The sequence below is a fragment of the Cololabis saira genome, chromosome 22 (assembly GCF_033807715.1).
Source record: "Cololabis saira isolate AMF1-May2022 chromosome 22, fColSai1.1, whole genome shotgun sequence".
NCBI lineage: Eukaryota > Metazoa > Chordata > Actinopteri > Beloniformes > Belonidae > Cololabis > Cololabis saira.
Window position 1 is genome coordinate 18271347 of NC_084608.1, and position 14478 is coordinate 18285824.

At 37.7% G+C, this 14478-nt stretch overlaps 3 protein-coding genes and 1 long non-coding RNA gene across 4 annotated transcripts; 3 read left to right on the plus strand and 1 right to left on the minus strand.

Moving 5' to 3' along the window:
* The first annotated feature begins 777 nt into the window (after positions 1-777).
* On the plus strand, positions 778-2216 carry nanos2 (nanos homolog 2). The gene is made up of 2 exons (XM_061713556.1): positions 778-994; positions 1618-2216. The coding sequence occupies exons 1-2, from the start codon at positions 778-780 to the stop codon at positions 1965-1967; spliced, it is 567 nt and encodes a 188-aa protein (XP_061569540.1). The 3' UTR covers positions 1968-2216.
* Positions 2217-4191: 1975 nt separating this feature from the next.
* Positions 4192-6227, minus strand: LOC133423267 (uncharacterized). Its single transcript, XR_009770811.1, has 5 exons — positions 5712-6227; positions 5192-5380; positions 4891-5011; positions 4685-4747; positions 4192-4576 (listed from the first exon to the last, which is right to left on the minus strand). It is a non-coding gene; the product is annotated as an uncharacterized LOC133423267 (long non-coding RNA).
* Positions 6093-8880, plus strand: si:ch211-161h7.5 (uncharacterized). Its single transcript, XM_061713428.1, has 8 exons — positions 6093-6505; positions 6639-6753; positions 6863-7007; positions 7125-7238; positions 7799-7943; positions 8068-8216; positions 8295-8434; positions 8527-8880. The coding sequence occupies exons 2-8, from the start codon at positions 6654-6656 to the stop codon at positions 8676-8678; spliced, it is 945 nt and encodes a 314-aa protein (XP_061569412.1). The 5' UTR covers positions 6093-6505; positions 6639-6653; the 3' UTR covers positions 8679-8880.
* A 2036-nt stretch (positions 8881-10916) lies between these two features.
* Positions 10917-14368, plus strand: LOC133423450 (uncharacterized). The gene is made up of 8 exons (XM_061713625.1): positions 10917-11154; positions 11589-11697; positions 11865-12009; positions 12190-12303; positions 12414-12558; positions 12638-12786; positions 13021-13160; positions 13255-14368. The coding sequence occupies exons 2-8, from the start codon at positions 11598-11600 to the stop codon at positions 13404-13406; spliced, it is 945 nt and encodes a 314-aa protein (XP_061569609.1). The 5' UTR covers positions 10917-11154; positions 11589-11597; the 3' UTR covers positions 13407-14368.
* Positions 14369-14478: the final 110 nt, after the last annotated feature.

The window sequence follows — 14478 nt, forward strand, 5'->3', positions numbered from 1 at the left end:
AGTTTTAATTTGTTTCTAATATACAAAACAGCTTGATCCCCAACTATATGCAACTATAACAGTCATTTTAAAAATTACGTGCAATATTTTGATTGATATCACTTGTTTATTATAAGCTCAAATGTCATTCTTCTCTTTATCATATTATGTATTATTCATTTATGTTTATTTTTAGTATACTAGTAAGTAGATATATACATAGACATAGAGCAGATGCAGTTAATAGAGATGGTATAGTGTAAATAAGTAAATAAGTAAATATTTAATAATAATAATAATAATAATAATACTGTTATTTAGCAGTGTGAGTACAGTGTGTGAGTATTTATGAATACGGGTTAAATGATTAGTGAATGGGGGTAGGATTAAATACATTTAGACTTCTTCCTACTCCTTTTTTGCACACGTAAATTAAGATATCAAGTGTTAAAGGGTGAAATTCTTTGTTTTGTTGTTTTGTTTTCTTAAACTTCTCTTGAAGTGTTGGTACAAAAATAAAATAAATCAATAAATCAATCAATCAATACATAAATAAAATAAAATACTATTTCAAAACTGTCAATCTGCTCTAATTAATAGGCTACGTTGAGAGTGGTTGAACAAAGTGGCATCTTTAAAAGACTTTCCAGCTGGCACACGCACAACTCTTGACCTATGGAAGTTTTGTCAGATAAAAGGCATGCCAGACACCTGCTTGCAATCGAAAGATCAAAAACATTGTTGCAGTCAAAAACTAATTTTCAGAAGACTATAAATATAAGAATTCCAACACAGTAGATGCTCAAAAAAATCAAAATGGAAAGAAGAGTCCAGAGCTCGACCGTCTATGGAGACGCTTTCGATATGTGGCGCGACTACATGAACCTATGCAGTCTGCTGCAGCAGAGACGGGAGGCGGATCACCGAGGAGGAACCAACGGGGAGCCAAAGAAGGACACTGAACCGCAGTGGAACTTGTTCCGGAGCTCCAGGGGCTTCAATTGGGTATGGCAAGGTATGGCAACCACCACTACACCTTGGCTTCAAGGGAAAATGTAAATGTTTGTTTTTTAAATACATTTATGGAATTACTCTGTGTCTATTTGTATTGATTATTCTATTACTTAATACATATAGAATAACTACAAATGCAAATCAGAACAACATGATCGATTTCACTAGTTATTATACACTGCAAAAACTCAAAAACAACTATTTTCACCTGTTTCAAGTAGATTTTCACTTAAAATAAGTGGAAAAATCTGCCAGTGGAACAAGGTTTTTTTGCTTGTATAATGAGAAGATAAATCTTGTCCCACTGGCAGATTTTTCTACTTATTTCAAGTGAAAATGTACTTGAAACAGGTGAAAATGGTCAAATAACAAGTTATTTTTCTGGTGATGACTCTTGTTTTAAGTGTAATGAGATTTTTTTTTTTTTAGACATTTTAACTAGAAATAAGACAAATATTCCTGGTAAGATTTTGAGTTTTTGCAGTGAGCGAGACTGCATTTGAAAAAGTTCCAATTTTCTTGACCACACAGATAAGCTCCATAGCAGACTTCTGTGATGAGTATTTGCTGGACGTGTTGATTGATGCTCTAGTTAATGTGACTCGTAACCTTCCCATACCTTAGCTTCGACTGAATTGACGCCACTGCGGAGCTCATCTCGGAGGACGAGCTCCTGCAGGAGCTCCGCGGAGACCAGCAGCTCGGCCGGCAGCCCGTCGGACAGCAGCAGCAGCAGCAGCAGCAGCAGCAGCATAGGGATCCCTGCGGACTACTGTCGCTTCTGCAAGCAGAACGGGGAGTCTGCGCAGGTTTTCCGCTCACACGCCCTGAAGTCGGAGGAGGGGAAGGTCGTGTGTCCCATCCTGAGGAGCTACACCTGTCCCATCTGCGGGGCCACCGGGGACCGGGCTCACACCCGCAAGTACTGTCCCCAGAAGGCTGCGAGGATGCCGCCCGGGTTCAAGTTCTGGTGACCTGGAGGCATGTCTGACGACGGCATGACTTGACTGTACATAATTAGGCTACCTGAAATGTTCAGGGGGATGTGTTAAGCCTGAATTATGGTTCCGCAGAACCATAAATCAGCCTTTACATTTGACAGCTGTATTTGTTGTATGTAGGTTTTAATGTTTACACACAGTACTTCCGATTCAGAGCTGGTTCGTGTGTTTGATTTAAAACATGTTTTCACACATCATCATTTTACTGGAAACGGTCCGGTCTGCAACCTTTATTTTTTATGTTTTGAAAAAAAAATGTTGTCAAAACCTTCTAGCCATGGCATATTTTATAAAAAGAAATCAATGTGTTCAGTGATTTAACTGTTTTTTACTGACTTTACAAACAGAACATAAAAGACATTTTTCTGGACTTGCCTGTGTAAAATAATAATAAATAGTTGCAAGAAGACCTTGGAAATGTTTAAGTGTTAATTTTTTGTATATGGTTGAGTTATTTGTGTCTTTGTTGAGCTATCAGTGTTTCTACTGAGTTTAATAATAACAATTAATTATCAGCATTTCAACCATCTGCCAAATGGCAAAGTTTTACTTATTTATTTTGTAAATTCCTGGAACTTAATTATTTTTTTGTGGGCTTTATTGACAGTAAATAGACAGGAAATAGGGTCAGAGAGAAAGAATGAAGAAATTATGTTTTAGTTATTCAGTGGTAAGACGTCACTACTTTAATAGAGCTGGATGATGTGTCTAGCATTTTTTTCACACCCTGGAATGATTCTCCAAACAAACAGGTTTTTTTTTTATTTTTTATACAAGAATACGAATCCTATAGGCTATTTAGAAATTATTATAGTATACTATTGCTTTTATTTACCTCCAATGTGAAATTCCATTATAACTTTGTTGTTTAAAGATGACAAATGAGATTGACATGCATCTGACTGGCCAATCCCCTGACCAATCGGTGGCAGGTAGTGTGACGAATTCAGATACAGCCCGACTCAATGCTGATTTATGGTTCCGCGTTACACCAACGCAGCACCTACGGCTAGGCTCTGCGTCGATTTAACGCGGAACCATAATTCAGGCTTTAGACTAGTTGCAGAAAAGTATCTACTCGCCCCGAGTAGACCCCTATAATGGAAAAGCCGAGGCGAGCCGAGTGGAAAAGCGCCTAACCTGCAATAGATACAAAAAAGGAGGAGTTTATGGGCTCTGCTTTCATAGACCTGGATCTGTAACTAGATATATCTATCTTTATGAAAAAATATGAAAGATTCAGAACTAGATGCCATGAACTCACCTCCCTTTGGTTCATGACAATATGTGAAAAATCCGACTCTTAATGCAAAAATATGAATAAAGTCCATCGCTGCAGTTTTGAAAAAGTCACTGGCAGATAAACAAATGACTCTTTCATTTACATATAGAAGGACCATGATAAGAGTCATTCTGTTGGCAGCAGCACTGCATACATCACTCAAAACTGAGTTTATGCAATGGCCACTCCCACATAGTAAAATGTAATCTCAGGGCAGGGCCAAATAAATAACACGCATGGGTGATAAAGCCCAGTTACCAAACAGACTACTGAGAGCAAAGTCTTTACAATTGTATAATTGTATAATTTTAGGAACTATGTTGTGAAGCAGAGTCAGTTTTTTGAGACAGGCCCAATCCCAATTCAACTTCACTCGCCCTTCTTTTCTCCACTCGCACTTCTTTTCTTCCCTAAGCCCTAAAAAAGAAGGGGGAGATTTTAGGGCACTTGAGATCTAGGGCACTTGGCCCAGGTGCCTGTCCCAATTCTCCCCCTACCCCTCGTTTTCATCCCTAACCTGATCAGGAAGCTGAGAGCCAAAAGCTGTTTTAATTTCAGCTGTAGCGCTGTTAATATGGCACTTTATTAAGTTTTAATATTTTTTCAGGCATAAAGGTAACCTTAAGATCCGCAACCGGGGCTCAGTTTATCCAAATAACGCCTGTTAAGAAATTTGCTGAAATTAATGCTCGGTTATGTGGGTTTTGCTCATATCATGCATATGTGTAAATAGTTTTGTACTTGTGTGGTTTTACTCACTTGGAAATACTTTTAAATTGTCTAATAAAACTTGTTACACAACAGTTTTCTTTTCTGGGGTTTCTCAAAGTAAGGTAATGTCTCAAATTATAAACTGTACAACGAGATCAATAGTAAAATAAGGATAGTGAGAGAATCTGCAGTAAAAAAGGCTTTATTTTCTATATTCAAGTACAATTTTTAAAAAGAAAAAAAGTAAACATTGCACGCAAAACAAAGAAAGGTGCTGTTCCATATAAAAAAAATTGCAAAGAAATATTTACAAAAAAAAAAGTTTGCAGTGTATGTGCTGCTACTGCTGATGAGGTGTCTGGTCCACCATTTTCTCTAAAAGCTGAACCTGTCCATGTGTTCTTCATTCTTTTGACATTTTCTGTCTTCTTTGGCGGCCTCAGCTTGAAGGAAGTCCCGCATAGAGAGTTTCTTTTTGGGGGGATCGGGGGGAAAGTGGACCTGATGCCTGAAGCTTCCAGCTTCCTCTTCCTCTTCCAGCTGGTGAGGCAGAGCTTGGGGCCGATGTGCTGGCGTCTTCCAAAGTGTTCTGAGATAAAAAAGATGGATACACATGTTGATTACACACATGACTGGACTATCATACACACCCACAACATCATACCAGGTTCATTATCACTGTATAAATAAAAATTACCTCTGTGCTTTCCTCTGAATTTGTCAGAGAGGACACCGGTGAGGATGGAGGGTCGATTATGTTCTGAAAAGAAAATAACAGTTAGATCTTCAGGTACTGTAGTGTCGTATCACTCACAATCAGGAGGAACCACCGGTCGTAGCACAAGCTAGCTATAGGAAGAAGGACTGGGGAATAAGATTGTGCTTTTTTACTGCTAAACTTACCAGTGCGTGGGATCTTCATAAGACGCCAACAAACATGGAGGCTGGATTGAAGGTCTGGACCCCAAAACCTCATGCATCTCTTTGTAGAAAGGCCATGAGGCTGCTGTGGCCTCCCCACTGTCTGTCTCGGAGCACACACACACACACACACACACACACACACACACACACACACACACACACACACACACACACACACACACACACAATTTACAGAAGATTATTAATAAATACTTTACATGGATTTTTTTTGTTAAGCATCATCTCTTCGGCAGATAATATTACCATAACCATTGCTTACCTTATATTTTTTTTTAAGATTTTCAGTGATGAATAGTAGTTATACCATCACACCCCATCACAGATATTCTGCAAGCAGATAGCTAGATCACTCACTCCCACAGTGGTTTAGCAGCATATTTCTTCTTAGTAAAATTCTCCTCGTTGGTAGTCCTAAAGCTTATTAGGTGTCGGACCTGATCCGGAGTCCCTGGAATGAAATGTGATTACTGCAATGCACAAACGTCCTCGTAAAAAAAAACGAACAAACAACAAAAAGTTTGAACTATGATAACAAGGCAGCAAGCAACGTTATTACTTCGTAACCCCCCCCCCCCCCCCCCCCCAAATAACGTTGCTGCCTTATAGTAATGTGAAATATCCAACACATTTGTAGAAAGTATGAGAGTTAACGAGTAGTTAACAGGACACGGCAATGTTATCTACCCGGTATTTCTATGTACTGTTCATAGGCTACAAACATACAAAAGCACTGTGATTACAAAACTTTTTTTTTAAATTCCATGGGACATTATACTTACATTTGTGTGTTTTCTTTTCAATATCCTCCTGCTCTTTGCGGGTCGCCTTTTGACTCAAAAAAACTTTTCCTTTTTCCTTTTCCTCGGTCGGCGAGCTTTAAATAGACGCAGCCTACGGCGTAGCTTACGTAGGTTACGTAACCATATTCCGGCGCGATCTTAGCGAACAACGGACAAAAAAGGGATTATGTACATTCACTGAGTGAATATTATGAAAGTAAAATATCGGTTTGCAAAAGGAAATGTAATCAAAACGCATTTTTATGCAGAAACTAACTCAAAATATTGATTTTATTCCCAAAAAAACAGGAAATGTCCTCCATGTTTTTTTTTTTTGATTCAGTCTGCAAATGACGACGAAAAGCATTCTGGGAGATTTTCATACCCCCTCGCTCGCCAAGTCAGCATCTGAAATCCCTCGATTTGAAGGGGCTATTCTCAGCCCCTAGCCCTCGTTATGCCCCCTCCCCCTAGGTGAAAAGAGGAATTGGGACACCACTACCTTCACGGGAACGCGCAAAAGTTAGGGTTAGGGAAGAAAAGGAGGGCGAGGGGGAGTATTGGGACGCACCCTGTTTTGTTTTTTAAATTTGCACCTTTCTTCTCATAATCAATTACTCCAAAACATTTGGAGTCTCTTGAAGTTGATGATGTAAGTTTCAACCGTGTACACGTGCAGATACATGTGTGTAAGAGCTCTGCTGTTACACAGACAGCTCATAAAATGAAATGCAGCCTCTCCTTGAAACCAGTCTCTGTGGTTGCTGCTGCGGTTCAGGAACACGCAATAAACGGTATGTCTGGGCCTTCTTTACTGCTAATACTATTTTGTCTTAACACTCAGTTTAGTGTTAAGACAAAATAAGGCACATGCTACTTTTATGATTGAAATGGGTGTTGATTTGTAATACTTGTGCTTTTAAATAGGTTGACTTTTCAAGAATGGCAGAACACAACATTAGCCTGTTGATAGCCATATTTTTGGCACTGATTGTTTACATCATCACTATGGTGTTTTCTGCTCTGGCACCACAAGGAATATGTAAGTGTCATTTTTAATTAATCACTATTTCATATTATCCATGTTTTTACACATTTGGAGCTCAGCTGAAACTCTTTTGCTTTCTCCTGTCTGAATTTGTGCCCCTCAGACCCATTTCTGAGCACCACTGGTAATATTTCCGATGACTTTGTAACTGAGATCACACCATCTGGCTGGACCTTTTCCATTTGGTCCATAATTTACATCTTTCTGGCATTAGTGTTGGTCTACACCCTCTCCGGCATCTGTAGGAGGTAAGAAGGCTCACAAAAATTAATAATAATAATTATCTTACAGGGTAGTTTTACCATGACAAGAAAATGTGATGCAGTATAATTATTTTATTGAGCTGATTTGTGATGTTTCTGCAGGAATACCTATGGTTATGTCTACTGCAGCCCTCCTGTACTGCCATACGGTTTCTTCGTGTCTTGGTGCCTGAATCTGATCCTCAACATTGGATGGCTGTTCTTGTGGGACAGAAAGTGAGATGGCTTTTTTTTCTTCTACAAATTAACAACAAATGTAAATTATGAAGCTCAGAGAAATAATTTTCAGTGAACTGGTACTTCACAGACAAACGGTAGCCTGAGTAGAGACAGCAGTTTCAGGCCTGTGTTGGATTTCAGCAAAAACAATTTGTTTGTGAAGATTTTAGCAACAATTTCTAATGAAAAGAAAATTCCAAATGTTAAAAGAACAATATTTGACTGCATTTATTGAAAATATATAAAAACATATTCCTGATGGTATAAATACTATCTAACTGGAATATTTGTCAAACATTATCTGATTCTTGTTCATTTCTGCAATGTGATTACATCACCTAGATTACACACAATCGGTCACAAACCAAAGGTTTACTGCTTTTTTTTTTGGGGGGGGGGGGTATTTGATTCATGAGTTTGCACATTGACAGTGTTGCACATCACACAGACTGTTTCATGACTTAAGAGGAAAAAAGTGCAATTAAAGAAAATAAACTTGCATGCAATTTGAATGTTCGCTAAAGTGCATTTTTTTCTGTTTATTCTCCCCATCAAAGGATCATGCCTGCTGCACTGGTTTTCCTGATCCTAGTCACCTTGACTAACTACACTACGATATTCTTCTCCTGCTATGGCTTAAAGAACTATGGAGCCTGGCTCAACAAATACCACAAAGTAGACCTTTGGCTCCACCGTGTGTTGGTCAGTGAAGCGGCTGAGCTTTGTGGCTGCAGGCTACCTGCTCACTACAGCATTGGTTGAACTCCGATTGTTTCAGAATTGACGTCTCTCACCGCCCGAGTCTTGTCTGGTGTCTGTTTTGCAGGTTCAGAATGGTGTCGCCATATATGCGACATGGACAACCATTGCAACCTTTGTGAATTTGGATGTTGTGCTGACTTACGATACCAACATATCTAGCACAGACGCATCCACTATCTCACTGTCTCTCTTGACTGTTGTGCTGTTTGTGTGGTAAGTGGAAATGAGGTACACAAAATATTAGGGTTAAAAAACAAAAAAAACAACAAAAATGTTGCATCTTTCATTTAGGTTTGTTCTGGAAAACTCTGTCCTCGAAAAGCACGTGAGGTTCATCCTGACCATCTACCCGGTGGTGATTTGGGCGCTGACGGGTGCATTTACAAAGAACTCCAATGCTGCAGTTCTCACTCGCAATAACTTCTTCATTGGTGAGGAAAACGCATCTCAGACAAACTCAATCCTTGTCTTCTGTTCACACATGCACTGATATATATGTTCTTCTACTTTATCTACATTTCAGCTGGAGTTTTAGGCATGGCCTGTGTCTTGTGTGCTGCACGGGTCTTTCTGGTCATCCAGAAGCAAATCAAAAAGCCAATTTACAGGGATGTAAACCCCGACGACATGTCACCGATGGAGATTGCAGACAGCCAGAAGAAGATTTTTAAGTGATCATTTTGATGACACAAATGACAAACTACAACTGGATGTGCAATATGTTTTCCTGGCAACTATTAAGTATTTTTGCAGCAGCCTGTAGTTTCTGTGTTTTAACAGAAGTCAAAATGAAAATAATGTTATATATTTTTTATATAATGGGGTAATCTATGTTAAAAACATGTGCTAAACTGATTGATTTTTTTTGTAATGTTAAAAATGTTAAAAATATGTTAAAAATAAATTATGTTGTAATAATCTGTCCGGACTTATGCTTTCGAGGAATGATTTGATACAACACAGCTCTATGAAAGACTACAATTACATCACTGATTTCCTGACTATAAAGTAGAGATAAAATAATAGTAATACAAAAACGAACAAATAATCAAAGTTAAAAGATAAAGCACGTTAAACCCACAAATACAGTATACGGTATATTAATTCATGCCTGAGGGAAATTGTCTTAACTTTATAAGCATAAAATAAGATTGATATAGCAAATATAATTGCTAGAACAGATCCAAAATACTGTATATTGGAGTGCTGATGATAAGGACATAATAGCTGAAGTCAATCAGTCACACATTTATTTGTCAGATACTTTTCATAGAATTTAAACAGATTTTTGAATTGAACCGATCGGATTAGATAGAGAAATAAACTGATTTAATAAAAATAAAGTTAAACACTATATAACAAGTTGTTAGAAAGTTAAATGTTTCACAAAGAAACAAACATGATTGAAACCTCAGGTGTCCATGAACCCACTGGGGTGTTGGGTTTGTTGCCTAGCAACAACTGAGCTGGCTGTGCAGCAACAACACATGTACTGTATCTTGCACCTCTGTTTAAACTCCCTACTCCTTGATCTCTGTTTTCTGTTTTTCTGAACTAAGTTTCATGCCCATATTTTATCTTTAAGGTTACAGTTAAGCTAAATGACACTGAAATCTTCAAAAATATTAACTTTAGATGATTGAAATAACCTGTACAGATGAGTTATACATTAAAAAATGGTAGCTGTATCTAGTGTTTGAATGTTATTGTATTTATCTGTGATATATCTGATACTAAGTTCATTACACCAATCAGTGGATGGGGATGTTGTCATGCTTGAGGAGATGAAGTATTTACTTCATCAATGTTGCTCATCCAGAACAGGTTAGTAACTATTTGCAGGGAGGCATGCATCTGTAAACACATAAGGAATGAAATCATAACAACAAAATGTTCCAAGCTGAAAATGGACACCTGTGATCTCTGATTCTTCAAACTGCGGTACAGCAAAACAGTCATACATCAACAGGTGATGGAGCTATATGAACAAGATTTGACTGTGGGGAATGTTTGTTAAGCACTGCAAGATGGAGGTAACTTCAGACCTATCACATCAAAGTTTACAGTGCAAACAAAGACACCTTATATTAACTTTAGTGAGTGACGGCACCAACGTCTCTGGGCTCGGAGGCATCTGGGATGAACCATCACATGGTGATGGTATACAAATTATATATTCAAGTAAAACAAATCAGTATTAAAAATATTTCTTCTTTGAAAAAATGAAGACAGTGAACAAAGATGAAGAGGACCACCCGGGCTGTTATCAGCAGTCCAAAAGCCAGGGTCTGTGAGGTTATAGGGTTGTATAAGTGCTCCTGGCAAAGGTCATTTAAACGTATGTGATGACAGCATTAATGTAGACAACAACACTATACAAAGTATACTGCCTCCAAGACATGCATTATGTGCATGCATTTTTGAACAAAACAATGGGAGAATATTTTTTCTTTAAATGCAACAACGATGACCCTGAAGACATGTTTTCAAAAAGAAAAGAGACATACTTCAACTCTTGGTATCCTCAATGCCAAAAATGTGTTTTAAAGTATTGTGAAAAGCAATGGTGGCACTCCACTGTGATAAAAGCTTTATAGTCCAGATTTTTAGGGATACTTGTGTTGCAAGTCTGACATGCAAACATTGAAGAGACATTGAAAATGACAAGACAAAATCTAAAATATTATGGGTTCATACATCTGCAAAGGAATGAAAGTCAAATATAGGAGTGACAGATTTCTGTTTTCATTTGCATTTTCCATATGCCTAAGCTCTCATTTAAAGGGTTTCTTATCAAACGAGCCACAGGAGGGGCGAGCGGGTCAGTGATGCACACGTGATCTCAAAGACTCAAGTGTAAATGCCGAACAACTACTGATAAGCCTGAACTCTCCACCGGTAGTTAGAGCTGAAGAAAGCATTTAGATGAGATGTGAAACATCTCCTAGAATCAGCAGGGTTGACAATAATGCTTACCATTGTTTTATGACCCTCTGCACTCTGTAAGAAACGTATATAGAAGATAAGAAATGCACGTGAGACTCAGAGCTTGCTGTTGCTCAACTGCTCTGTTCTATATAACAGGCTGCGCCCCCGTACTCACTCCTCTCTACACCGGTGTCCTGGCTCACATAAGAAGGAACAATAAAAGGTACATTGTGGTTTATCTTATTTGTGTATTGATATATTCTGAATCATGTGGACTCTGTTTTTGCTAGTGTTTAATGAACTGGATAAAATGTGAGGTGCAGTATCAACATAACATAAAGTAAAGTTACACAAGTTGCTTTAGAGGGGGAGATTCTCACTTGCGATCAGATTTTCTTTTTCGCTTTAAATTTCATAGAAATAAAAACCAAACAGTAAACAATCATAATTGTTGAAGTTAGAGGGAATCGATTGTTATTCTGGATGAAAGCTCAACACTTTTCTTTGAGCAAAATACTCATGAATGCAAATTATAAATTGAATCATTGACTTGCAGTTTTCCTAATGCTTCATAGATATTCATTAAGTGGATATATGCATGTCACAACTAAAAAACATTTTTTTTCTTTGTTTCCAAATGTTTTTCATTGATTGCAGTGGAGCACCATGGCAAAACACAACTATGGGCGCCTTGCTACCATTATGGTGTCTGTTGTCGGCTTTGCAATAAGTCTGGTATTTAACGGGCTGTCTGTGGTTGGAATTGGCAAGTTGAATCATCATCCATCTCTTACACCAAGTTTCTGTTGTTAAACTGGCAAAGGATATTAAAAAGATATTATAAATGTAGATTTCAGGTTTGACAATAAATAAGTGAGTCTATATTTCACTTTATCTACAGTCTGACTCAATATTTGCACTTTGTTTTCACAGGTCCCTATCAAACCACTACAGCCAATGTGTCTGCTGTGTTTGACACGCAGCTCACACCCTCAGGCTGGACCTTCAACATCTGGAGTGTCATCTACACCTGGCTGATAGCGATGATAATCTACATTGTCACGGGTCTTTGCAGAAAGTTGTGTCGAACACATTCTATATTTTCATGTTTTAAGCAGCAAATAATGTGTTCATAAGAACAGATATAAAACATATGTGTTTCTCATAAGTAGGAGTATGCAGAAATGAACTATTTCATAGCTCTAAAAGCATTTCCACTCTCTTCCACCCACTGACTAATCCACTGCATGTGTTGCAGGAATGGACATGGATACGTTTACTGCAGCCCAGCAGTGCTACCCTACGGCTTCTTTGTTAGCTGGTGTATTAATCTGTGTTTCAATATTGGTTGGCTTCTTGCCTGGGACAGAGGGTGAGCCTTAAATGGTTTCTGTGATGATATAAATATATATTTTTTTAAAGCAGTAAGACTTTATACAAACAGTTTAAGCATGTATTTAAACGTGTATTTCCTTTGTAAAGAATGATGATTGCTGCACTGGTTCTGCTCATCCTGGTCATTGGCACAAACTACTCCATGACATTCTTCATCTGCCATGGACTTCACATTTATGGCGCTTGGCTCAAAAAATACCACAGAGTTGAACTGTGGCTTCTTCGGGTGCTGGTTAGTGTTTGTAATGGGGTTTAAGTATGTAGTTTTGACCTAGAAAATGTTTCTGCAGCACTTTAAATCTGTGTTTTAGGTTCAGAATGGGGTGATGATATACGCAACCTGGACAACCATAGCAACGCTCATCAACCTGACCATTGTGCTGACATATGATGCTAAGATGTCCCCAACAGATGCTGCCACCCTCTCGTATTCTCTGTTGACTGTGGTGTTGCTAGTATGGTGAGTGTACTTCTTTTTTTCAAGGTCATGTCAAAGCTGCTATGTGTAGCAATATCACTTCTGGCCACATGGGTGCAGCCTTTCACAAGAAAGTGAATGTGTCATATTACAGGTTGAGCCTGACGATATCCTCTCTAACCCTCTTTTTATGTGGTCAGAAGTGGTATTGCTACATAGAGTGGCTTAAAAAAAGTCATAAAACGACCATGTAATTCTGAAGCAACTTGTTGACAGGTTTGTTTTGGAAAACTCCATCCTTGATAAACATGTACGGTACATCTGCATCAACTACCCTGTTGTTCTCTGGGCCCTGACCGGAAACTTGGACAAAAATTATGACTCTAACTCACCCAGTCGCAATGGCATCTTCATTGGTAAGATACAGAGAAGTCCCCATGTATTAGATATAGTAAAACCTCATCTTTATACCAATACTAACACACATCTTTTTATTAACATCTTTCCCAGTTGCGCTGCTGGCTTTAACATCTGTGCTGTTTGTCATGCGGATTATTTTGGTGGTTTGGAAACACATCAAACAGCCACTTTATGAAGACATCAGTCCTGAAGCTTTGGAAGCAATGGAGACAGCTGAAAAGCAGAAAAAAATATTCCGTTAAGTATTTTTAGATTTTAGCTCAGAGGTCATCTTTTGATGCGTAATTTGTTTGATCTCCAGTATGATACTAAAGCCTACGGCGGCCCTCAGCATGTTTCTGACTTTTGAACTGCTTTGATGAAAAGTGCCTGTTAACTGAATGTGATGCAATTGCTTGTTTGAACTTAAGATACAATTGTTGGTCAGTGGTCTGTCATATGGAAAACTTTTTAAAAACTGTTATTTTTTGTTAGCAAATTTAAATACACAATAGGTTAATTTGGCTTTCATTGATAGTGTTTTTTTTAATTTTTTTATCTTTGACTGACTAATCTGTGAACTTGTATGGCTTCTTTCCCCAACATCATAATATCTCAGCTTAGATATGTTTTTCAAGGCAGATATTTAAGTATAGCAAACAATAATTGGATCAATATTTTGTATGCAACTTCTATCTTCTTTATTTCCTTTTTATTGTTTGATTTCTTCTTAAAAATGTGAAGTTAACATTATGATGGCATTATTAATCCATGACAGGAGAATAGTTTAGAACATTTAACTGGAAGATATTGCTATGATATTGCCTCCTTTTAGTTATTTATATTAAGAAAACTGTAATTCTTTATATATATTTTTGAAATGGTATGATTAAATGTGTAAATGATTTATACTAAAATTTAAATTAATTTGCATCAATTTAGTGACATTTCCATGACATAAATGTGAATATTAGATTGCATAAGTTTCATGATTCTTCTTTTATTCATTTTTTTCATGTTACAGTTAATGTTGCGCGTGGAAATGCTATTAAGAGAAGATTTCTAGCTCAGAGTTTGGAAACAATTCAGAGAAAACAACCTATTGTGTGGATTAAAGATTCTAACTCACACATTTTTATCTGAAATTACTCTGCAAAATCATCTAAAATTATACTGTAATACACACATGAACAAGGCATACAAACGTGACTAAAAATACACCCACCCAAAATTCCCCAAAATTGAATAGACGTCTCCTTGCACTTGTCATATTGAACTGTAGGTGGCAGTAAAACAACCGCCAACTCTGCAGAAGAAGAAGGACTGTCGGTTAAT

Excerpts from the sequence above, each read along its gene's own strand:
- nanos2 (XM_061713556.1), top strand. The coding sequence starts at position 778 with ATGCTCAAAAAAATCAAAATGGAAAGAAGAGTCCAGAGCTCGACCGTC. Across the intron at positions 995-1,617 it reads CTTCAATTGGGTATGGCAAG|CTTCGACTGAATTGACGCCA; the intron begins GTATGGCAACCA and ends CCCATACCTTAG.
- si:ch211-161h7.5 (XM_061713428.1), top strand. The coding sequence starts at position 6,654 with ATGGCAGAACACAACATTAGCCTGTTGATAGCCATATTTTTGGCACTG. Across the intron at positions 7,008-7,124 it reads CTCTCCGGCATCTGTAGGAG|GAATACCTATGGTTATGTCT; the intron begins GTAAGAAGGCTC and ends ATGTTTCTGCAG. Across the intron at positions 8,435-8,526 it reads TCGCAATAACTTCTTCATTG|CTGGAGTTTTAGGCATGGCC; the intron begins GTGAGGAAAACG and ends TCTACATTTCAG.
- LOC133423450 (XM_061713625.1), top strand. The coding sequence starts at position 11,598 with ATGGCAAAACACAACTATGGGCGCCTTGCTACCATTATGGTGTCTGTT. Across the intron at positions 11,698-11,864 it reads GCTGTCTGTGGTTGGAATTG|GTCCCTATCAAACCACTACA; the intron begins GCAAGTTGAATC and ends TTGTTTTCACAG. Across the intron at positions 12,559-12,637 it reads TGTGGCTTCTTCGGGTGCTG|GTTCAGAATGGGGTGATGAT; the intron begins GTTAGTGTTTGT and ends TCTGTGTTTTAG.